The sequence below is a fragment of the Drosophila elegans genome, unplaced genomic scaffold (genome assembly GCF_018152505.1).
Source record: "Drosophila elegans isolate 14027-0461.03 unplaced genomic scaffold, ASM1815250v1 contig_476, whole genome shotgun sequence".
Classification (NCBI taxonomy): domain Eukaryota; kingdom Metazoa; phylum Arthropoda; class Insecta; order Diptera; family Drosophilidae; genus Drosophila; species Drosophila elegans.
In genome coordinates this window covers 26,349,098-26,374,265 of record NW_024545863.1, presented here as the reverse complement: position 1 = coordinate 26,374,265, position 25,168 = coordinate 26,349,098, and the positions used below count along the sequence as shown (strand labels likewise).

Here is a 25,168-nt window from a genome sequence, read left to right as displayed (position 1 = left end):
AATATTAAAAATTTTTTTTATTTGTTAATTTTTTTTAGAAATTCTATATGATTAATTAATAATTTGACAGTTCAGAATTACGCTTTTAATTTTATTAAAATCGGAGAACGATATCATATAGCTGCATTGGAACTATCAAAAAAGCTTCAACTAGCTTCATTGTAAACATACACGCAAGTCAATCATAATTTTAATGTTTTCAAGAATATTTAATTTTTGCAATACTTGCAAGGTACTTCGGCTTGCCGAAGTTAATACATTAAATTTAAAGTCATGTAGTATACATATCATTACTTTTATAAATTAACTCCAATTATTATTATTCTTAAATTTATATTCAATTTTAACAGTTTTATTGCACGTTAATAGAAATATTATATGTGTATATCGCTTAGAATATTTGTCAATTTAATTAATTTGACACCTTAATTAATACTTTTATTTGTCAATCAAATGTGCATCTTTTTAAATGAAAAATCTTTTCAATAAATTATAATGCGAAGCAGAACTCAATAATTTCTTAGTAAACGTTTATAAAAGGGGGAGCTGCCGCAAATGGATAAGCTCGAGTCAGAGACAATGACGTAACTTTCGACTGACGACATTGACAATAGGGGATCTCATTGCAGTGGCCGGCAGCGATCCATCGGCATACGGAACGTATGAAGGGGCAGACTAAAAAAACCACGCTCTGCCGATCGAAATTCGGTCAAGCGTTCGAGATATCTACTTGAGAAGATTGTGGGCAGCGACGACGAATGACAAAACGAACTGAACGAGTTCTATCTTTTTCCGCGCTGATGACACAGCTGTAATCGCAAAAATCAAAAGCAAAAATCTGGACGCATTTCACCAATGGGCCATGAATTGGAACATACGGGTAAACGCAAATAAATGTGCCAATGAGACGTTTACCAATCTCCGAAGTAGCTGCCCTGGAGTAAACCTCAACGATAGCCCAATCAGAGCCGTTTCTGCTTATAAGTACCTTGGTGTCACTTTGGGCAAAAAGCTTACTCTCGGCAGGCACATCACTAGCGCCAAGTCTTTTCTATGGACTCCAGGTTTATAGCATCGCTGCAAAATCTAACCTGAACAAAATACGAACTTGCGAAGACACTTCGAACGATCTCTGGAGCTAGAGCGAACCAGAGACATCGAACGAGATCAAAATGTACCCAAACTTGCAGATAAGCTACAGGATCTGGCTCGTAAATATATGGAAAGGCTTAATCAACACGCCAACAGCCTAGCCAGAAAACTTGCTGCTATCAACAGCGCCGAACCAAGCAACCGAGTCAAAAGAAGACTTACACGACATCACCCTCAAGACCTACCGGACCGGGTTTTGACGTAGATAATTCACCAACCGCAATGTTAATATCGAAATCACGAACTTACTTCCTGCCCTAATCAACGATAAGATTTAGTATTTTATTATAATGTCTAAACAGATTAGATTAAGCTGCCAGTTTGGTAACAGTGTGCTAATCATTAGAACAAAATAAATTTAAAAATTTAAAAAGAAGGAGAATATCATTTTCCTAAAAAATGTATAATGTATTTTAATTTTTTTTTTAATTATTTTAAATTGATAAATTTATTCGTTTTATATAGGGGAGGGAGTGGTTTCCAAAGAACCCTGAGCCGACACCCAGCGTGCCTACCCAGGACGCAACTCCCTCGGCTTTAGTCCTTTGGACTGGGCACTAATACACCGACTTAATAGTAAATATTTAATTGCTATCGATTAGTTGCTTACATTTAACAGTACAATTCAATTTTGTGTTAACATAAATGCGACACCACCAGCATGACTAAAACGATCTGCACGATAAACAACATAACCATCACACGCAATGGACAGATCACAAAAATCGGACAAGAATCAAGTTTCGGACACGCAAATAACATCAACGTTAGACTGAACAAAAAAGTATCTAAATTCATAAATGTTCTTCATAAGACGCTGTGCATTAATATGGACGACCTTAATACGCTTTTTGTGCTTAACACGGATTGTAATTAAACTCGCAGCTATGGAACTATATACATACATATCTCAGACTGGTCAAACATATTGAGGACCTTCTGGGAAGCGCCCTTTAGTAAAACTAGAACTTCAAGAGATAAAGAGAAAGTTGCAAATTTTTGAGAATTAAACTAAAGACAATAAAAATACAGATTATTATAAAATAACATTCAAGGTGCGAAAGCTCTCCCTATTAAGAGCATTAGCTTTATCATGCGATCTAGATGAAGCAGCAGAAGTTGTAGGCGATGTAGATAATGAAGCGAGGGGAAGACAGGTTTGCGTTTGTACGCTGAAACCTCATCCATGCGCTCGATGCGATAAATCATATTATCACCGCAGCGAACTGCGAGTGAAGACTGCTGGCAAAATTTTTAGTTTTTTTAGCTTCATTGCCTCTTTAAACATTATGTAGTTCTCTCTTAAAAACTGCTCAATAATATAGAGATCAGCTTGATAATCAACTCCCCTTAGCTGTAAGCCATGTTATTGTTTAGCAGTGCGCCGGTAAGCTCCGATACAACGAAATAGGGTAATTTTTTCGTGGAAATTTCCCATTTTTATAATGACCACCGGGGTCCACAGAAGAAATTTATGTTTTTCTGTAAAATTTCGGTAACTTTGGGCGGCGGAGTGAGCTGCAGCGAAAAACAGAGTTTGTTGTAGAGGATCTTCAGACCCTCTAGGAATGGAATTCCGTGATGAAATCGTGCTGAGATGAAAGTTTGGTTTCTATCTCCCCCATTCTTTGTTTCAAAGTGTTCAGTTTGCAGACCTCCACCTCCAGATTATTAATTCGCTGGTTTAACTTGTCCCTGTCGGGTCGTATCACGGCCACCTCAGCCTTTAGGCTCCCGACCCGCTCTCCCACCAGCTTTAGGTCAGCTGCGATTCTGTCCAAACGAGTCATAAGCCACCGAGGACTCGCTGCTCCGCATCTTGCGCAAGGTCAAGATTTTAAAGTTTACTCTTCGAGACGCAAGTTAAGCATCTCTAGCAGCTGAGGTAACGGCGCATTAGACATACGCTCGTTGCTGATCCCGTTGCAGTTGATTTTGTAGCTTCGCATACGCCAGTTAGACGAAGAAATGGTTACAGCGTGTGTGTAGGGCAAGTGTTAAGTAGAGGTGCAAAAGTTGTTGAAAACAAGGCGGTAAATCGAGGTTCGATTCACAAAAACAAAAACAAAACATAGGCAGGGTTCGAAGACTTGGGTTTTTAAATGTTTTAAATTGATTTTAAACTTTGCAAGGTCAGATTCATAATGTTCACAATGAAAAAAGGAGATTGTTCAAATTTTGCACTGGATATTTACATTTTCCGGCCTAATATACTAGGTAAAAACTTGATTTTCTAGGGAGCTATTAACACACTTCCGTTCACTGCGTTGCCTTAAAATACACATTGTTCCACTGCATAAATTAAAAAAATTTTGTTTATAAATTTTGTTTTTTAAATTAAAAAAAAAGTTCACATTTTTGGAATTTGCTTTTTAAAACACATATAAAAACTGGAGTGGTCCCGCTTATGTCAGGTTTAGACGAGTAGGTTGAAAAGAAATAAAACAAGAATGAAGGCAACTTCGGCAAGCCGAAGTTCATATAGCCTTGCAGCTATTGCATGAATTAAATACTTTTGAAAACATTTAAATTATGATTTACTTGAGTATATGCTGAAAAACATTGAAACTAAGATGATTTGCAGCTCAATTATTTTATAGTTATTTTATATATTTTAGTTATTTCTATGGGAGCTATATGCTATAGACTCCCGATTTTGATAAAATTTAAACCATATTTCTGAAATAATTAAACATTGCTATATGTCGAAGAACTAAACAAACAAGAAAGAAAGCAAACTTCGGCAAGCCGAAGTTCATATACCCTTGCAGCTATTGCATGAATTAAATACTTTTGAAAATATTTAAATTATAATTTACTTGAGTATATGCTGAAAAACATTGAAACTATGATGATTTGCAGCTCAATTATTAGATAGTTATTTTATATATATTTATTATTTCTATGGAAGCTATATGATATAGACGTCCGATTTTGATAAAATTTAAACCATAATTCTGAAATAATTAAACATTGCTATATGTCGAAGAACTAAACAAAAAATTAAAAAACAGAAAAGTTATAATTTTTTTTCATTTCTTTTTCGGATTGTTCCTATGGGAGCTATATGCTATAGTCGTCCGATTTTGATGAAATTTAAACCGTAATTCTAAAATATTTAACCATTGCTATATGTCGAACAACTAAAAAAAAATTTAAGAAACAGCAAACATTTTTTTGCATTTTATTTCCGATTGTTCGTATGGGAGCTACATGATATAGTCTTCCGATTTTGATGAAATTTAAACCACAATTCTGAAATAGTTAACCATTACTATATCTTGAAGAACTAAAAAAAAATTAAAAAACACCAATTCTATAATTTTTTTTTGATTAATTTTTCCGATTATAATTTTTTTTTATTTATTTTTCCGATTGTTCCTATGGGAGTCGTCCGATCCGTCTCGATCCGACATATATACTACCTGCAATAGAAAGACAACTTTTGGGAAAGTTTCATGCAGATAGCTTTTAAACTGAGAGACAAGTTTGCGTAGAAACGGACGGACAGACGGACGGACATGGCTAGATCGACTCTCTAGTGATGCTGATCAAGAATATAATTACTTCATAGGGTTGCTGCGTTGCAAACTTCTGACTGAAATTATAATACCCTCTGCAAGTGTATACAAAAATTGTATTTTTTAGATTCGTTGTTACGTCGACTATGTTTTCCCGAGGCAGATTTTTTTTTTATTTGCAAAAGTTATTATTTTTTGGCTATAACAACCGAACAAAAAAATTTCAAAAATCGTACTCTGCCAAACATAGCGGTACTCCTTGTGAACAGTTAGAAAAATAAAATAATAAAATCGGACTAGTTCTTCTATAAAAAGTTTAACTTGGCAGCTAAAAAAACACTTCTTTCGGGAAATCGCGTTTAAAGGTAAAATACGGTGTATAACTTGATTGAAATAGGTAACTTACGGTTAGTAGGAACATGCGAAAAAATATTATTCCGAAAAAATCCGTTTTGTCCGTCTTTATTAATTTATCACATTTAGTTTGAGCTAATAATATTGTTTAAGTATTTCATCGTACTCAGAAATGAGAAATATTTAAATATTATCCTCAGTAAAGCTTTGCAGATTTAATGATGGATACACTTGTACAAAAGCTTGCTTTGATACTGCTTGCTGACTAAAGGCCAACAATTTTATTAATGAATGAACGTGGGTTCCCCACAAATATATCACTATTAAGTTTTCATTCCATGGCCATGGCCAATAGCTAATGGAAAAGTACGCTTGCAAGTAGCGTGACTCCACCTCATGCGCTGCGGCCGGTTGACAGTGGCCGGTTGGCATTGCATCGAAAGCTAGGACGTGGGGCATAGCACTAGAAAAAAAATCATAGACGCAGAGACCAGCAGAAGACCGAGATCCCGACCCAGAACCAGCGGCGAGGATAAAATTTGGCAGGAGAAAAGTTGTGTGTGTGGAAGAGTAAGCAGGTTAGTGCGTTTTTTCAATAGCCAAGTCATAAGAACTCATGGTCGTTGTTTGAGGTACTCTTTTACTGAAACTAGGCTTTGGAGCATGGCAGTAATAAGATTGTTTCAAATCAAAACTTCTGATATTAAACAAAAACACCTCCTGACGAGGTAAACGTGAGCTCCGTTAAAATTGCAGCGGAAATAGCAACACCTACAATAACGGCTGCCAAATGAACAACAGAGAGAGAAATGGCTCTTATCGCGAAACCAATTGCGAAGTCGTTGACCGCAGCGCGGTGCAACAAAAACTCTGACAGCTATCCGGCATGGATCATACATCCAAATTAAGCTTAAGCTTAGCCCGCAGATCTCCGGGGTTGGTAACAAACCAAAATTAAATCGTCTCCAAAGAGACAACAAATTACTCGGAAGATCTAACGACAACAGATTTGCCTTCCTAGCTGAAATTCAATCAAAACTGTATCAAGAGACCCAACCGAAACCCAAGCCCCCATCAATTTACATTAGGGGACGCAAATTTTCACGTTTTCACGTTCCGCTCACTAAAACCAAACTTCTGACCAAATCTGAAGAACATTTCCGAGTTGTGTGCAAATACCTCGACGAAGCTAAGAAAAACTACTACACGTACCGTAGTCCCGGCACAAACTTAAAATAACACAGTTCCTGAATGTAAATCATATCGACATTTGCCCACAAGCAAATACAACTTCCAAATGAGAGACTACACCTTCTACTGCACAGATCATCCAGATGGTAAAGCACACTGCGGAACCGGCATCCTAATCAGGAAACGCATAAAGCACCATTTTCACCAAAGGTTTGCAACTAACTACTTGCAGGCCACGTCTATCATTGTGCAGCCACGGAAACCTTTCTATAGGCGCTGTATACTGCCTTCCTCGCTTTACAATTTCTGATTTACAATTCATGGATTTTTACAACTTACTTGGAAATCGCTTCATAGCTGCAGGAGACTATAATGCTTAACATACACACTGGGGATCACGACTCGTGACTCAAAAAGGAAGACAATTGTATAATGCAATCATAAAACTGAGCAACAATTTGGACTATGTGTTCCCTGGTAGCCCCACATACTGGCCAGCAGACCCCCGAAAAGTCCCTGACTTAATAGATTTTGAGGTGACAAAAAGCATTCCACGCAACATAATAAGCGCTAAGGCGCTTTCAGACCTTTCATCTGACCATTCGCTAATAACTCTTCTTCAAAGCCGAAAAAACCCCGACCACCCCCACAGGCAAACCAACAGATCGCAATTCTCAAAACAACGTTTTAAAGAAGCCACACACACTAAACTGAGCCCTGAAGAAGGACGCTTAAAACGCACAACTACGAGACATCGAAAAACTTTCGCCAACCAATACAAAATATCCTCTGTGGAGGGCTCACCCAAATCTGTGCTCTCCTATCGAAACAGTCATTCCGATTAGAAATTCATCAGGTAGCTGGACCCGGAGCGACCAAGATAGAGCCGAAACTATTGCTTCACATCTCCGAAGAGTCTTCCAGCCGAACTCTGTCACTGGTCAATTTGTGTTACCACAAAACGAACCTGAAACTAATTTCATACCAACACTGTTTCAGCCAATGAAGATCGCGAAAGTCATCGGGTGACCTTATAGCCCCAAAAATGATAATTGAACTTCCAAACTCTGCTATCGAGGCTAGTTGTTTGTTTAAATTTGGTGCTTTGCCGAATTTCCATCCACCTCTCTCACCGACTCTAACATCGATGCAGTGAAGGATTTTATTTCTGAAAATCATCATAGCAGCTTAATAGAGTAGCACAATTCCTGAACATCTCTCACGAGTCAGTTTGTACCATTTTGACTGACCGTTTGACGTCTGTTCCAAAATAGCTTAATTTCCTGCAAAGAAAATACCGAAAGCAAGGTTGGCGCAATTTTTGATGTCGTTTGAATATAAAATCTATTTTTTATAAAAATGACTGAAACCTAGAGCGCACGCTGCAAGTTCTTCTCGCAGTACCACAATGCATTACTGCTAGATCTATGGCATAAAATAACTCCCACATATACGGATCCTTGATTTAAAGCTACAAATTAAAGCGTATCTAAAGTCTCGTGGTTCATCTAAGCCAGGAAACAAGTTTGGCTCGTAGAGTGGCAACGTTGTGATCGACACTAATAAAGAAGAGGTTGCTGGAACGGTTAAAAAGTGTTTCAGGTGTGAAAATTCCTCGCATATGTAGAAAGACCGTCCGGTAAAGGAGATATGTTTAAAGGACACCGCTCAGCGCAGTGTAGAGCAGGAGTACCTGTCAGGACAGAGAAAGCAACAAATATCGTACAGGATGAAAAAGTCGTTTTAAAGCCATCGCGTGCATCCTTTTCTTCGAGTCTGGAACTGAAATCTGTGATCTGAATGAATTCAGAACTGAAAGGACTTGTTATACAGGAGCCGAATTGTGTTTGATGCGTAGGCGTGTGTTACTGGAACTAGGAGTATGAGTTGGCAGTCTGATGGGTCGGCAGAGACTCTTAACAGGAATCGGTGAGAGTCAGGTGATTATGTTTGACAGTTACAAAGCACTATGGTTTTTTTCCGTTTTTTTTTGGACTAGAGTTTATTAATTTTAAACCTATTGAATTAAAATTTGGTTTGTATACATTTTTTAAGCTCCCAAGATGGCCTACCAAGTTTCAAATTATTTGGGGCACTATTGCATATAGCTGACATATAACCGATCAGGCCGAAATACACAAAAAAGCTCCATTAAACATTTTTATTGCATATTTTCTTTATATTAAATAAAAAAAAAAAAACAATTATCTTGGATCACATTTTAGTATTCAACTCCATTGTTAGTGCTTCATTCTGAAAGTAAAGATACATTTTACAAAATTTTAAATAAGTATGGTTATGTTACTTACTATAAAAGTTACTCAATTTTCAATTTGTATGAGTAAGGGAGATAAGTTGTTATTCTCCTCTGAAAGTTCCGCGGCGAATTTTCTTTTCAGACGAGGACCACCGCTTTCGTAATCACAATTTGCGCGACCCACTTTATTTGCCACTGCATAATGACCTATGATTTCTGTGAACAAGCTTTTCCCAAGCCATTTTGCGTGCTTTCTCTTAAAGTGTTTATTTCACTTTCACTTTTTCCTTAATCGACTTTATGGTTTCGTTATCTAAATGTTTTTTTGTGCGATCACTCTCAATATGTGCTGTTGTACGGCGACTCCTGAGCGATTGTTGTTGCTCGAAATGTCAACCAGTTCAGCACGACTGAACACATATTGTACTGAAATATTTTGAATGTTTCGAAAACGTGTGGATTCAGACAAAAACGATTAGTTTCTCATTAACCTGCACACTTTGGTTAATAGTTTCTCGTTTATAACTTTTTGCAACACTTTGCCATGCAAAAGTACTGATCCACGAAACACAACTACACTCGTTCTAAAAATACACATAAACAAATCACGGTACAATTGGAAAAAAACACATAACAACGACACAAAAATTGGTAAATTTTAGTTTAACAATCATGGACATTCGTTTTCTATATTTATTCATCTAACTTTTTCGTAAACTTTTGCCACAACAATCGATCAAAGTCGCACAATTTATCGCGGCAATTTCATACAAAACAGATAGTACATAATCAGCTGACTTTAACAGCTCGCCAGCAGAACAGTGTTTCTCCATATGTTAAAGTTAGATATTTTTTTTATCTGTCTAGAGTGTTTAAAAATTAAAAATAAACAAGAAGTTAAAGTACAAAAAAAAATTGACTTTATGCCAAAAAAACGCGAAAAAAACCAAAAAAATTGACGGGATTGACATGTTTGTCGAGTTAATGTTGTTCCTGATGATGACATGAAGTTTTACGCAACCTTAGGCACATCAATCTTAGACAACGTGGATATGATGGTAACCGGTCCGGTACTATAATTTCGCCAAGGGTTCGTTGTGTCCAAAAGGATACTAAGAGAGCAGCGGTCGACAACCAGATTATTCAAAGTTCTTGGGTGCAGCTAATTACCGAGCTCAGAGGACTGTAAGGCAGGTTCGGTAGTTGATTTGGCACATTTGAATATTAAAGTACCGTCAGAAGTCGAGGGATACAAACCGAAGAGAAATCTCACTTCACCAGTACAGATGAAAATCTTGTTAACAGGCCTGTTTTCCAACATCCGAGACGTTTGGCATTTCGCCAGTGGTACTTGGAGATAAGAAGAATGGGAAATTGCAAGGTGGAGAGGTTTTCAAATCGTTAGATTTGACTAATGTTTTCCTTCACGGGCTTGTTTCGGTAGAATCCCAAAAGTATACATTGTTCGTTACTCAGAATGGCCGTTCTTGTGAGTACCTGTTTTCGGTATAACGAACTCTCCAGCAGTGTTTACCCGATTCATCATGGCAGTTTTGCGTAGTCGTATAGACCACGTGATCGATTTAATTGCAAGTTAGAGTATTGAAGATTGCGTGCAGAATTTGGAAAGAGTTTTAGAAGTAACGCCGAGAAATGGCTTGCGTATAAATTGGAGTAAATTTCAGGGTTTTAAGCGAAAGGTTAATTTTCTGGGTTATGTAGTTGAGAATAGAAGCATCAAGCCACGTGATAAAAAGACTGGAGCAGTACGTGATTTTCCCATTCCGCACGATAGAAAGGAAGTCCAAAAGTTTTTAGGATTGAAGTCGTATTTTCGTAGGTTTGTGGAAGGATATGCTATAATTGCAAAACCATTCAACAAGTTAAAGAAAGCGTTGGTCAGTGGACAAGTTCTGAATTTTTATGATCATCGCTTACAACAGATGCTTCAAATTTTAGTTTCGAAGCAGTGTTGCTTCAGCGAGATTCTGTATAAGACTGTAAAGCCTTTACCATGACTATGAAAAATAAGGAGATTCAGTAAGAGTTTCGAGATGGGCAATGTCCCTACGAAATAAAATACAGTTCCGGTCGATTGCGAAAAGCGCAACTGCTAGACGATTGAACATAAGTGCTAAAAAGTGTTATTGAGACCAAGGGCTATGAAGATTTCTACGTGGCGAACGAAGTTTTGTTTAAGGATTTGTTAGTAGTTCCTTCACTGATGGAAAACAAAATTATTCAAATGAATCACAAGGTTACTTTTCTTCTTAGAAAACACAGGATTTGATCGAGACGTCGAACTATATTCCGAAACTGAAAGATAGCTGCGTTGAATGCATCCTTGTAAATGCGAAGGCTGACGGCAGGAAGTGTTTCTAACATCAAAAAGGGCGACAAGCTGTTTATAACATACCATAAAAAAGCATTTGACTCAAAGAGATAGGTAGAATAGAAGTTTCAGATCAACGATTTAGTAGCCATCAAACGCACAGTATGGTACTGGGTTAAAATTGAAGGGCAAAGTATTCAAGGTTGGAAACCACCGTAGATATGAAGTAGAAAGGTGAAAAGGTGAAGAACCGTATTAAACAAATAAAGTTGCGGAAATAATGAAGGCACTCGGGGCGTATTCAATGTCAGGAGGGCCGAATGTTGGATGCTGTAGTGAAGTAACAAGAACAACCAGAAGTGGTCTCACCTACGGATTCGTTATCTATCCTTTTCTGTACTCGATAGTATTTAGATGAACTCGATATCAAGTGCAACCTAAGAAAAGAATGGAAGCGAGCTGACACCAGTCACTCATCGTCAGAATTTCGTGGAAAACAGCTAACAGAAGCACACATATATTTTGTTAAGTTTAAGCAAAACCGTCAAATGTTAATTAAAGACAGTTATTAAATACTATATTAAAGTAAGCGTTCTTTATTAAAAGAGGTCCCTCCAATATTGCAATAATTGTGATTTCCATTTCGAGCTGGTGTTCACCTATCATCGCATTCAAGTCGTCGAATATCATACTATCACTTCCATTGCAGGCCACAAGCCAATCGTACAGTCCCTAAAAATCTTGCTTGCAGTTGTTGCAGTTCATTTACATGGGCAATGTAGTGAGTTAACTTTGGGCCCAGGGTATGGATTCGTGATCACACTTTGTTGTGTTTCAAAATTGTAGCTTACTCCTGGGTTCACTGGTTTGCAAATTCGGAAAACCTGCCCTTCGCATGTTGATCCATAAAAGTGCAATATGCTCAATGTGCTTCATTATTGTTATAAATGATGTAAAGCTTAATATTTATTCAGTGTGTCTCCTCTATGCAGATGACTTAAAAATTTTCAAAGAAATCGAAACTCCAGCAAACTCACTGTCACTGCAGTAAGACTTAGATTCCTTGACTTCATGGTGCCGCCGAAATTTACTTCCGCTAAACATTAATAAGTGCTTTTATGTTCGCTACAGTTAATGCGTATACAATCTTATAACAGCATACAGTATTGCTGGTCAGCCTTTAAATGTTCAACAAGAATGCCTAGATCTGGGTGTAATGTTTGATTCCAAATTTAATTTATCAGCAGAATTTTACTATATCATGCCTAAAGCGTAACCTATGTTTGTGTTTGTAAAGCGGAACTCAGCGCTTTTTATTTATCCCTATACGAGACTTGCGCTCTACTCAACATTTGTGCGCTTTAAAAAAGAGTAGGCGGCTTTTATCTGGAATTCCTCAGCCAATATCTAAATAGAAAAGAAAGGCTACATAAAAACTTTTTAAAATTTGCTTTCTTACCTTTAAGAATTTCTGAACCCTTCCCCCCTTGTCAGCAGCAGTGTCTCCTCGTTCACCTTCCCACACTTGCCAGTCGCAGAACAATTATCTCCATCTGTTTCATCGCCGACCTGGCGGCTGGAATCATTGTCTGTTCAGAACTTCTGTGAAAAGTAGGCTTTAATTCTCCTGCTAGGCACCTCCGAGATTTTGCTCCCTTTATTGTTGAGCTACGCAGAACTAATTACTCCCAAAACGAACCACTTTATAGAGTCTTGGTTGAGTGCAATAAACTTCCAACTAACATGCGACTTAATTATTTTTCAAGTAAGTCTGATCTCAAACATAAATTGATCGATTATTTTATTCAATGTAAGTGCGTAAAATAATGTTAAATATATAATTAGCAAGTTTAAGGAATGAATACCGTTGGCGAAATAAATAAATAAATGAACTCTAGCGAGAACCGATCGCGATCGAAAGCCTTTTCCGATCGGTCGCCTAAAGGGAAACGTGAAACCTTGTCGAATTGGCATTCGACACAAAGTGTTGGACTTTGAATCCATAGTGTTGTGGTTTCTCTTGGATGCATCTCTTGGTTGTCGCTAATCAGGTTGTCGCGGATGATTTTTTCACTAGTTTTGATTGAGAGGGTATTAATAATATTGGGCAAAAGCCATTTGTATGGTCGGAGTTTCTCTTGGGCTTAGGATAATGATGAAGTTAAATATAACAGGGCTTGTTCCATCATTTTAATGGAGGAGTCAAGTCTTGCAGGTGTTGGTAATAGTGAGATGGGATTGTGGGACGGGGATGGATAGGTTTCTTTGAGGCTTTTGTAAATGTGGCTGAAGTTTTCGTCAGCTCCATATTTGGCCCAACTTTTGCTTAATGTTTCGGCTCTGCAAATGAAATAGGTAAAAATTGTCGGTTTTAATAACATAATAAGGGATGGTTATTAAAAAATTTTCTGTGTCTATTACGTAATAAGCCTGCTAGGCGTTTAATGTCTACCCAGAGGAGAGGAAAAATTAAGGATATTAAGTTTTCGAAGGAACTTTTTTAAAATGGCATTCGCTCTTTTATGTTTAACAATGTAAGGAGTTAGAGAGATTTGGTACTTAAAAGCATGGAAGAGATGGACGAATTATCGGCAGTTTTAAAGAATTTCGAAGGAAGACCAACATGGTGATGTAAGCATCCTGCGGCCCACCTACTGTCGAGCTCCGTACAGTCTTTTTTGAAAAAGATCCCAGTTATACATATTTATAATAAAGATTAGAACTATGTGATCAAGATTTGTCGTGGAGCAAAGGAAATTTGAATTTATAAATATCTGCGAATGGGGAACTTGTTATTCTTTGAGTATTGCTACTCCCTATACTGCTGTAGTATTTTAAGAAAACTTTAAAACTTTTTCTTAGAAATGCCGTTAGGCATTTTAAGCTATTAAAATAAGGCTATTAAAAAAAACGTCAGAAGAGAATTCTCTAAAACTAGTTGTAATTCGTGATAGTTGTTACAAAAAATGTTGAACACTCTGATATAATCTGTGGATAGTTTAATGGGAGCTTACTCGGTGCCAGTCAGCCATTGGGGTGACGGACTCGGATGAGCTAGATTTAAGGTTGTTTAAATAGTTTTCGGCTTCTAATCAATAAGACCTGCTTTTTTCTTGGCACTTGCTTATGCTAGATTAGTTTCAGAGAGGTTTAAGCTCTGAATGTTTACTTGGAACACTTCGTAATGGCTAAATAGAGGATGATGAGTTATTTTTGTCAATGTGTTCGTTTGTTTTATCTTCGGGGGTGTTGATAGTGCGATTTCTATTAAAATTTTAGTTTCACGATTTTTGGCTTGAGAAGGGATGAGTAGAAAGCATGCAGTAATAGAGAGACTTGGAGAAGACTTGTTTCATTTTTATTTTGGGGTAGACTCTTTGTATACGGTGTCGGGGTAGAATTAGACAATACAGGTGTATAATCAGTTGAAAGGTAAATTATCATGGGATTTTGTTGTTCTTTTTCTTAATGTTTTGGTTTAGTGCGGTCATTTTTCTGTACGATTTAACCGCATGTACGTGAGTTTTTGCGGAATTTGGCTGTAGGGCTCAGTATTTGCACGTCTTGCACCTCAATAGGTTGGAAGTGTACTGTCTTACTTTGAGACTTCTAGTTTGCTAAAACAGTTATATAATTCCAATGCGACGAGTATAACCCCAGAAGATTTTTGTATCAGCCAGTTCTTTTAAAATTTAATTTTCCGTGATGTATTTAAGGCAAATATCAACAAAATTGTTTTAATAAGTAATATAAAATATTTATTAATATAAATATTTGAAAATTAAGAAAACAACTGCTTAAATCAGGTCCCTCTACCGACAACAATTGATCCGTTTATAGAAAGCGATTACAAAAAAATGGAATGAGCAAAACGAGTCCATAATTTTCATCATGACAAATTGTTTGAAAATAAATGACTGGAAACCTTTACATTGCTCCTTTTGAATACCATTTTTTAAGACCGATGCAGAAATTATACCAATGTGTCATGTTATCATTGATATGCTTTTTATTTTCAGATTTTCAGTATATTATTGTATTTGCTCTTTCTTTCATTTCGGCTTTTTGACAAATCAGAAGTGGAATAGAACTCCAAATACCAAATTAAATGATTTAAAAAGGTACATTTGGTTTCGCGAATAAAGGAAAGTAAATTTTGACGCATGGCTATACCAAAGTGGATGATGCAATGCGACCAAAGGGGAGTGCAAGACTTGACGCAACGGCAAAGCCAAAAAGGGAGAAGAAATACGGTCGAGAATAACATAAGGATTTGGACGCAACGGTTACGCGGTAAGGAAAGAGGGGACCACGGAAAAATCTGAGAAAGGTCACTATAAGAAAAGCACGTGAAGCAAGACTTAAAAGAAGGTACAACGCCACGGACCAGAAGTTAATCTAAAAATGTTGACTAAACTAGGTCAACTGAGGGTTTCCGAACTGGACATTATTCTGCGGAAAAAAAATATTTCAGTGAACGGAAAAAACCGGCACGTATCGACACGAATCTTGAGCTGCGACAAAATTTAACGAAATGGCTATGATTTGGTGCAAATAGCAATCAAACAATACAGGCACAGATCGACCAAATATAGTTATTGGTAATGAGCCTCTCGCAGTGGGTAAAGTCCATCAGTATACAACAAACTAATGAATCACATGCTGGAGAGCCAGCAGGAACGCTAGCAGCGGCGCAATTCTTGGAGCAGCAAGATCAAGCAGACATGGCAGCTGGTGGTATAGCACCATTGTTGGGAGAGGTACTAGTTTAATGGATCTAGGTGAGGTACAAGGTATTTGGGAAAATATGGTCCTAGGTAAGGTACAACGTTTACAATTTAAAGTATCTAGGTAATGTAAAAAGACAAAAGTTAATGACCAAAACATTTTTTAATAATGTTTTGAGGTCAATTTGCTCTTCACGAAGTTGTAGATGAATTATGATATACCCTCTGGTAATTAAGTCATGTTGTAGAAACATATAAAAATAAACATCTTTAACCTTGCAAATGCGGTGCAATTAACTTTTCTTCAAGTTGCAGTGTTATTAAGCCATTTTTTATTTGCATATTGGTATCAATTTAGTGGTATCAAGCTAATTTGAAAATAAAAACAAATAAAAATATTTCAGTACCTTAATACCAAACATAGCAAATAGGTAGGTACCTGGGTACAATAATCTAGGTACACCCCAAACACTGTATAGCACCTTCAGGCGAGCACCGTCATGATCACTGAAAACCAAGAGCGCACAACGTATACCAACACCATTATCAAAGATGTAATTGGTGTTGTACCGACGTACGGTCGAGGCAAGGGTAACATAACCCCAAAACAATTTGTTGCTAAAGTCGAGCTGTTGCAACAGTGGAATGACGGTAAAATATTAAAAGAAATGATTAGACGCACAAGCGGTTATTCAAACGTCGGAACACTTCAAGAACCCCCTTTTACAAGATTTTGCAAGCGTGGTGAACACAGCTGATGTTCTCAGGGAATTAATGTGGCATAAAAGTAAACCCAGCGAGACATTCAGCGGGTACTTCTACATCATGTCGGCAATCGGAAGACGGACTAATATAAAAGATCCATCTATTAATTCTTACATTATTATTGGATTGAATCATAAGAAGTGTACCAAAGCATTGAACCTGCGAACCTGTTCAGAAATATTCAAGTCTCTAAAGAACATAAAATCAGTACAAACAGTGCACCTGCAGGGTCAAGATGCAACCAGTGCACACTGAGTCAGAAATCTAATTTTTTGCAAAAAATTTAGCATTTCTTTCCCTCTATAGCTAGGAATCTGAAATAAAGTAATCTTAAATAAAATTTTAAGGATACTTAAAAGATATAGTTAATCCGAGCTAAGGTCCGAAAATATTTCTAATTATTGCAAATTTTATTTGTAGAAAAAAAAGTTGGAAACGAATTCAATTTATTTCGACACACATTTAAGTATAAGATGCAACAAATCCAAAAAAATGTAAGCCACTAGGAAAATATTGAGTGGTTTAAGACTTATCAAATTTAAAAATGCCATCTTTTGGTGCCCGAGTTGCTAATATAAGTAAAATAATCGACTTCTGTTCTTCAAAGTTTTTGTCGATATTTTATAAATAATAAGAAAGCAGGCCAATTATATTTTTTATTTGACATTTTAATCAATTTCAATGACTTCACAAGAATTCCGGTCAGCTAATCATTCATTTCTTTTCACTAGATTTTTTTATTTTTTATTAAATTTTGCAGGTCATTTTATCTATAAAAATATGAAAAAAAAACCAAGAAATGAAATCCTTTGAAATTTTGGCATAAATAAGCTTTTAATTGCCACAAACTTATTTTCTTAATTTTCTCAACTAAAAATAACGGACTTTTGGCAAAAACTCGAGCCAGCTGGCCCAGTGTGCAGTGGCGAAGACATTAGAAACAGCCGCGCTTGGAATCTGTTCAAAGATCAAACAAGAAGAAAAAGATTGAAGAGTCAAGGTGTCTTCAGTCGCGCAGGTGGGTGCAGCAAATTCCAAGGATTTTTCCAACATAATGAAATCATAAACAGGGATTTTTATCTCAGCGTGACGAATGGGAACATTTAAAAATTCGAAAGCTTATTCATTTTTCATCACAAAGTTTGGTATCAGATATTTTATATGTTGAAGGTGCGACCGTCACGACTTTTTTACCTCGTTAGGAGGTGTTTTTGTTAGACATCAGAAGTTTTTGTATGGAATATATTGTGACCATGGTTATTACTAATTTTGTTTTAACAAACTACGCTTGGAAAGACTTTAAAGCTTAACTAACAAGAAATAAAGCACACTTCGGCAAGTCCAAGTTTATAAAGCTTTGTAACTAGTCCAAAAACTAAAATGTTTAAATCAACAATATTTATTTGTATGCTCTTATGTTTTACAAGCAGCTATTCAATATCGTGGTCTAATTTAATAAAATTGGAACCGTAATTCTGAAACAATAAACCATTACTTTGTACCGAAGAATATGCAAATCAATTGAAAAACAGCCAAATTATATTTTTTAATTACCCGATTTTTCGCATTGGAGCTGTATGCTATAGCCGTCCGAACGGGCTCGTTTTAAATTATACTAATAGTTTTAAAACTGATGGTCTAGTTTGCGTAGAAACGAGTTGACAAACAATCGGGCATGGCTAGATCGACTCTCCTAATGACGCTGTTAGAGTCGGGAATGTGCCCCTCTGACTGAAACTTAAATACCATTTGTGAGGGTATAAAAATAAACGAGAAACTTATCTGGCCCTATAGAACATTAAAATTTGAATATCTTCGTTGTTTTTAAGATATCTTGCTCATTTTTTGCCAAATATCTGATTTGAAATAAGTTTGCTTAAATTAAGATCAATTTTAAATTTAAATTTAAAACATAAATTAATATTTTACAATTATTTAATAAAAATGTTTCGCCCATTAACCTGAAACCATTTTCCTCACCAAATTGGTGTTGCCTACTTTTAGGAGGAAATTCTTGCTTAAGCAGCGTTAACTTCTACAAACTGAGAAAAGTAGCCGTTTTCGTTGCTTAACAACATTCAAAAACATTCATGCCTCAAGTGCTATAAACGTAAAAAAAAAATATAAAAAATAGCCTGTAACAATTTTTAAAAATTTGCAAATATTAAAAAAAAAAATAAAATAAATAATTTTTAAACTTTTACCAATTATGTTAAGGCTTCGGCATTAGCATTTGAAAATTCATTTTTAATGGCATATATCTTTTATCTTTAGCTTTACTAATTTAGAAGTTAAAGGCGTGAAAAGTTTAGCTATTTTTAGCAATTTCCCGCTAAATAAGCTAGTTATTTAAATATTCGTAAAACAAAATTTTTTGTAACGACCTGCCCAAAACAAAAAAAAAATTATTCCAGAATTCTAGCACAAGTACTTAAAATTTTTTGAAACTGACGAACGACGAGGAAAACATATGTATTTTTTGAATATACTAAAAAAAAGTATTTGTTAAATAATTTTTGAACGGAGCATCTGAACCAAGCAAGAATAAAATTTAAATTGTGTTTAAGTGTTAAATTTTACTCATTTCTATCATAAGAAGAAAGAAAACAAACTTCGGCAAACCGAAGTTCATATATCCTTGCAGCTATTGCAAGAATTAAATATTTTTGAAAACATTAAAATTATGATTTACTTGCGTATATGTTTAAAAACATTGAAGCTATGATGATATGCAGCTCAATTATTATATAGTTATTTTATATATTTGTATTATTTCTATGGGAGCTATATGATATAGTCGTCCGATTTTGACGAAATTTAAACCGTAGTTCTGAAATATTTAAACATTACTATATGTCGAAGAACTAATAGAAAAATTAAAAAACAGCAAAGTTATAATATTTTTTTGTATTTTTTTCCGATTGTTCCTATGGGAGCTAGATGCTATAGTTGTCCGATCCGGCTCGTTCCGACTAATATACTACCTGCAATAGAAAGACAACTTTTGGGAAAGTTTCATGCAGATAGCTTTAAAAATGAGAGACAAGTTTGCGTAGAAGCGGACGGACCCGACAGACGGACATGGCTAGATCGATTCTCCTAGTGATCCTGATCAAGAATATATATACTTTATAGAGTCGGAAACGTCTCCTTCCCTGCATTGCAAACTTCTGACTGAAATTATAATACCCTCTGCAAGGGTACAAAAAGTAAGAGCTTGCACAGACGGCACTTCTTGCGCAGCGGCTGAGTGGCTCTGATCGTAGTGTGAAAAGACGGAACTTTCCTGGAGAGCGGCCGGTTGGCACTGTACCAGCGACGCCACGAGAACCAAGACCAGCAGTAGGACACGCAGCAAACATCGGTGCCACGAAGACCAGGAACAAGAGTAGGACAAGCAGTAAAGAGTGATCTCATGAGGACCAGGACGGAATTTTCATGTCATGTGCACGTGTTTGTAAATCAGGCTCATGTTAGGATAGATCGCCACCCATGTATGCGCCAAGCTAAATAATTTAAGAGAACATTAGCTTTGTCTGTTAATAAAGAACTGAAATCCCAACTTAACGGTTGTTGATGGCTCGTAAATTAGTTAGCCCGGCAACTGACAACTAACACCTATCGTCAGCTCCCCATACGTCCAAGCCAAGCAAGTTGACCCCAGCCTCAGCACTTCCCTAAGCCTTGTACTCAAAAAAATAACAAAAAATTGCAAAGCGTTTCCAGATTTCTCTGGTTTAATGTACGCCAGGCCCCTGCATAAAGAACAAATAACTTAAGCCTAGTATTCAGATCGACGAACAGTTACGCCAGCGTAAAAAGTTTATTCCTTCTAGTGTGAAGCTTGTTGACAAACGGAAAACATTTCAACATCCGTCAATCTTTGTTTATATTTTGATGAGCCTTTAACTGTTCAGATCACTTGTTATCGAAAGATAGAAGGATGATGTGCATCGCATAAATCGCATAAATTAGTGGATTAGATGAATCTCTGTGGAAATGGGCTATAATGCATAATTGCTAGCATCTGTAGTTGAATCAAACTTCCCTTTGAAATCCGGATATGTGAGAATTGGGTCGTTTCTAATTAAAGATTTTAATTTTTCAATCGCTTCGTTATAGCTTCCTTCCTTTCAAAGAGTCATTGGTTTTGCGGTTTTTGCGAAGTCTTTTATAAATTTGCGAAAAAATTACTCGTTTCACTCACTTTTGTCTAATTGCAGTTTAAGAATTGATCTGCCAAGACGTTAGAATACTTTTCTAAGAGATTGAATATTAGCTTCCATGTTTTGAATAGGAAAGTCATCATTAATAGTTATTTCATTGAGTCCTTTGTAATCAATGGTCATACGAAATTTGTGAATGCCCGATACATCTTTTTTCTTTGGTACCATTACAACAAGGCTACAATAAGAAGATTTTGATTTTCGGATAGTACCTTGTCTTATCATTTCCCCCATTTGTTTTCTATTTCTGTGTCATAAATGTGGGGATAACTATATGGTCTCCTATAAATTGGTTCTTCGTGTTTTGTTTTTATTACGTGTTTGATTTCACTTTCGCGATACTGACTTTAAATTCAGTTTTTTCTTCTTTGTTTAAGTCATCGTCTCTCAAATAGATATTAGTTGTAAAGTTATTATATATATATTGTGTTTTATTAATCCGCCTATTCAGATCGGGATTCTTTCCTTGAATGTCCCGCTTGACTTAAGAATTAATTGGCTTGGCTTACAATTCACATAGCTGCGCGAGCAGCGCCGCGGCCAACGCTTACGTATCTAAATATACATATGTATTAATGTATGCATAAGTGTATAGTGCATGAGAGTTTGTTGCAGTGATATACATAAGTGATACATTGTGTACTCGATAAGTCGGTTTGCATGGCATAAATTTATTCGTCGTCATTTATTGTACTTGAAAAAGTTTAATTACGTTTCTCTGTTATTTTTTCCCTTGGGAGATCGTATTGGTTTATAATAATGGTAGTTTTCATGAAATCAATTATGGCTGATGTTTATTTTAGATTTTTTTCTTCCTATAATAATATCATTAAGATTTCAAATGTTTTTTAAGAATACATTTATCTAAAGTTTCTGATTCTCCTATCGTTTGGACTTTTGTCGATTTTTTATTAGATGGCTATTTTAAAAAGTTTTTCATTATTAAATTTGTGCTTGAGCATGTATCAATAAGACATAGGCATGGTTTGTTATCAATTTTAATTTTTATTGTTGTAGTGTTTCTTCCGAGGCTGTTGTCTTAAAATTTTCAAATATGTCCATTGGCTCCGACGTACGTTATTGATCTGAATTGAGAGGATCTAGGATAATATTGATTACCTGACGAATTATTATTATTAAAATTTGTAATCCAGTGTAGTTATTGGGCTTTTTGTTTGTGTTCCGGTCATACATATCGGTAGACACAAAATAAGCTTTTATGTAGGCAATGTTGTTCGATAGATGACGCCACCTAGACCCCGATTGTCATGTGGGGGAATATTTGGTTTTAAATATTGCTAGCTGAGTAACTGCTGTTCAATAGTCAAGGAAAAAAGTATAGTGAAGATTTTCTGAGACAGCTTTTGGAGTGTCCTTCCTTCCAATAAATTTAACCGTGCAGAAATTTCAAAGTGAACTACGATTTAAGGCCAAATATAACAGAAAACGTTATTACAAAATTTTATTTCCCAAAAAAAAAAAAACAAGTTTAATTTAAACAAGAAATAACGCAATAGTCGAGCTTCCGACAATTATATACCCGTTACTTAGCAAACAAACTTCAAACTAAATATACCCCCACCAAACAATCGGGGACTAGGTTGCGCCCCACACAAAAAGCTAAGATCGTGTAGGACCCCCACCATCTGTTAACAGTTTTTTAGTTATGTCTCTCTACATAAGCGATCACCACGGCCATATCTAATGAGCAAAGGATAGGATTTTGGCAGTAGAGCACCATCTGAGCAGCAGAGTACTTAACTCAATATATATATATATATACATAAAAATAATTGCTCTACTTTAAAAATGTTTGTGTCTACCGATAGATATGACCGAAACACACACACACAGTCCTATAATTAAGGTCTAACATGTCTCAGAGTGACGTCACAGACTTTGCCTATATGTGGGCGTTAGAGTGGGCTTGGCCCCGTTTTGAAATAAAGTTGCGCTGCGTAAAAATTACTAGAATCTGCATGTTAAATCCCAAATGAGATCTCCACATTCATACGGACAGATAGGCGGACAGAAAGACGATCTTGGCTAGATTGACTCGGCTATTGATGCTGAGCAAGAATATATTTACTTTATAGGGTCGGAAACGCTTCCTTCTACCTGTTACATACTTTTCAACGAATACTAGAAACAAGTATACAAATTTACTAGAAAATATAAGTTGAGGTGTTTGGCAAAACATTGAAAATAACATTTATACACCTTTTGTACCTTATTGAAAGTTTAGTACAAGTAATTCTTAATTTGTATAGTTTTAAATAAACAAATTACAAAGCGTAACATTTTTTGGATGATTATGGTTAAAGTAATTACTTTGACTGTAATTAAAACAAAAACAAAAAACGAGGCAAAAAACTCTGATATCAAATAACGTGACGAAAATGGTTGTACATTCGACCAAATAAAAACACTTTATAATAATTTCTCATTTTATGGGAAATTGCTGAAGCGGCCAAATCAGAAAATGTTTAAACTAATTTAATCTTAGTTTTTTTTTAATTGTATTAAATTTCGCAATTTTATTTACTACTTAAAAAACTATTTTAAACTTTTAATAGACTATTTAGTAGACGTCATTAAGTCTACTAAGAAATTGGTATTCATAAATTTTTGTCTCCATTGATTGGGATAACAAATTATGACTTATTAATAAATTTATTAAAATTGGTTATGTTATAGTATTTTAGAAGTTTAAAATTTACCTTGTTATACAGCTTATACTTGTATTCTGTTATGTTTCGGCAGTTAGGAAATTTTCCGGACATTCCGGATATAACTATATCATCACCGTCAGTATCAGGAAACGATCTAGAATATTTCTTATTTTTTTTAAATTCCATTTTTGTACAAACAGTGAGGATAATTTATAAAAAATTTTTGTTTGTAATTTATGTTTAAGTTGTTTGAAGACAATAACGTTAAGTGATGAACACGATATAAATTAAGAAATATCTTGAGCTTCCCTCTGAACACTAAATAAATAGAAAAACGTATAAGCGAATTGCGAAACAATTTGCAACTAGGCATCCAAAATCAGTAAGCGTTCTTTTATACATGCTGATCTATTATCAATTCCAAAAAAATGGTAAGTACTTGACCACAAACACTTCAAAGTAATTAAAGTCAGTGAATTGTATAAATAGGCTGGCTCATGTAAATTTAGGAAACGTTTAATTTACAAGCCCTGCCTACTGGCATGCTTAATGAAGTGAATCGATTCTTCAATGAACAAAAACTTATATTGATGGCATGCGCGGATTCAAAAGAATACGTGTTGTATGTTGGGGCTCAAATCACTAAATTGTTTTTTATTTAACGAAAAAAATATACAACCCTGGTATGCAAGAAAATGTACATTATGAAAACGTTTAATTTACAAACCATAGTTACTGGGAAGCTCGATGTAGTGAATCGATTCTTTAATAACACTGTACAACATTTTTAAGGTCTTTGATCCTGAAACAAATTTTAAAAGTTGCTGCTGCAAGTACATGTAAAAACAAGACATTCAGCATTATTACTTTTGACCAATTGGTACAGGCTTAGATTTTATGCTATTATCCATTTTTTTTGCTTAAACTGGCAATTGGAAACATTATTTGAAATTTTGATACAGCTTTATCTTGCAAGCCGAGAGAAATATTTTTTTTGTTTCTTCAGCAAACTTGTAGGCATTGAATGGGAGAAAAAAAATGCGAAACCAACTTACCGGAAACAATTCCATCTTGTGCCCAAATTTAAAATTTTTTAACCATTTTTTTAACAATTTTAAGTTAATAATAAAAGAATGTAAATTTAAAAAGAACATCGAAAGGTGACAGCAAATGCACAAAATTAAATTATTTTTGTTACGTTTTGTGGCCATATAGAGTTGAAAAAAGACTAATTTATAGAAGCGTATTGTTCATAATTCGATGAACCTGATTTAAGTGCTAATGCTTATAGAAAGTACGCCAAACGCCATGTGCAAAATATGTAACAAAATACTTTTGGATTGGAAACATCTGAAAATCTTTTGTTGCAGCCAATAGGATAACCACACAAGATGCATCCAGCTGTTACTCATGCATTAACTATTCTCATGGTTTAAACAAAAGAATGTTAATTAATAAGAAAACTATATATGATGTGCCCGCTTTTACTACTGCACTTCCAGGGCTACGTCCTGATGGTGACGAGATACAGAAAAGAGTTAATAGTTTAATGTATTTTTATGAAAAAATCAGTGCATCAATAACGTTTAAATTACTTTTTCTGCATTTTCACCGATTCAAGGGAAACAAAACTGGATGCTTTGCTTGCAGAAGTATAATATGTTGGTGGACAAGTAAAACTAGCGAGTAAGAAGACATCGCAGATTTCAATAACACCATTTTTGAAGGAAATACAGAAATCGAAATGCTATTGAATGAATCGCTTATATGATAGTGAAGACTCAGATGAAGATTTTGAGCCACACACCAGAAGATTGAGATCATCAGAGCCACGGAAATCTAGGTCAATGGATATTGACAATAAACTTATTTTTATTTTGATTTTATACATATACAACAACAACAAACTTATTTTAATTTCATTTAACATTTTCATTTAATTTTGACTTTCATTTGTTTCTTTCGAAATGA

At 35.5% G+C, this 25,168-nt stretch overlaps 1 protein-coding gene across 1 annotated transcript in view; it reads right to left on the bottom strand.

The window, feature by feature from the left end:
* Positions 1 to 23,399, bottom strand: part of LOC108140347 (fatty acid synthase) — a 40,666-nt gene extending 17,267 nt beyond the window's left edge. The window contains exon 1 of the mRNA XM_017263038.2: positions 23,246 to 23,399. Coding sequence (XP_017118527.1) covers positions 23,246 to 23,383 — 138 coding nt within the window. The 5' untranslated portion in view covers positions 23,384 to 23,399. The remainder of the gene's footprint in view (positions 1 to 23,245) is intronic.
* Positions 23,400 to 25,168: the final 1,769 nt, after the last annotated feature.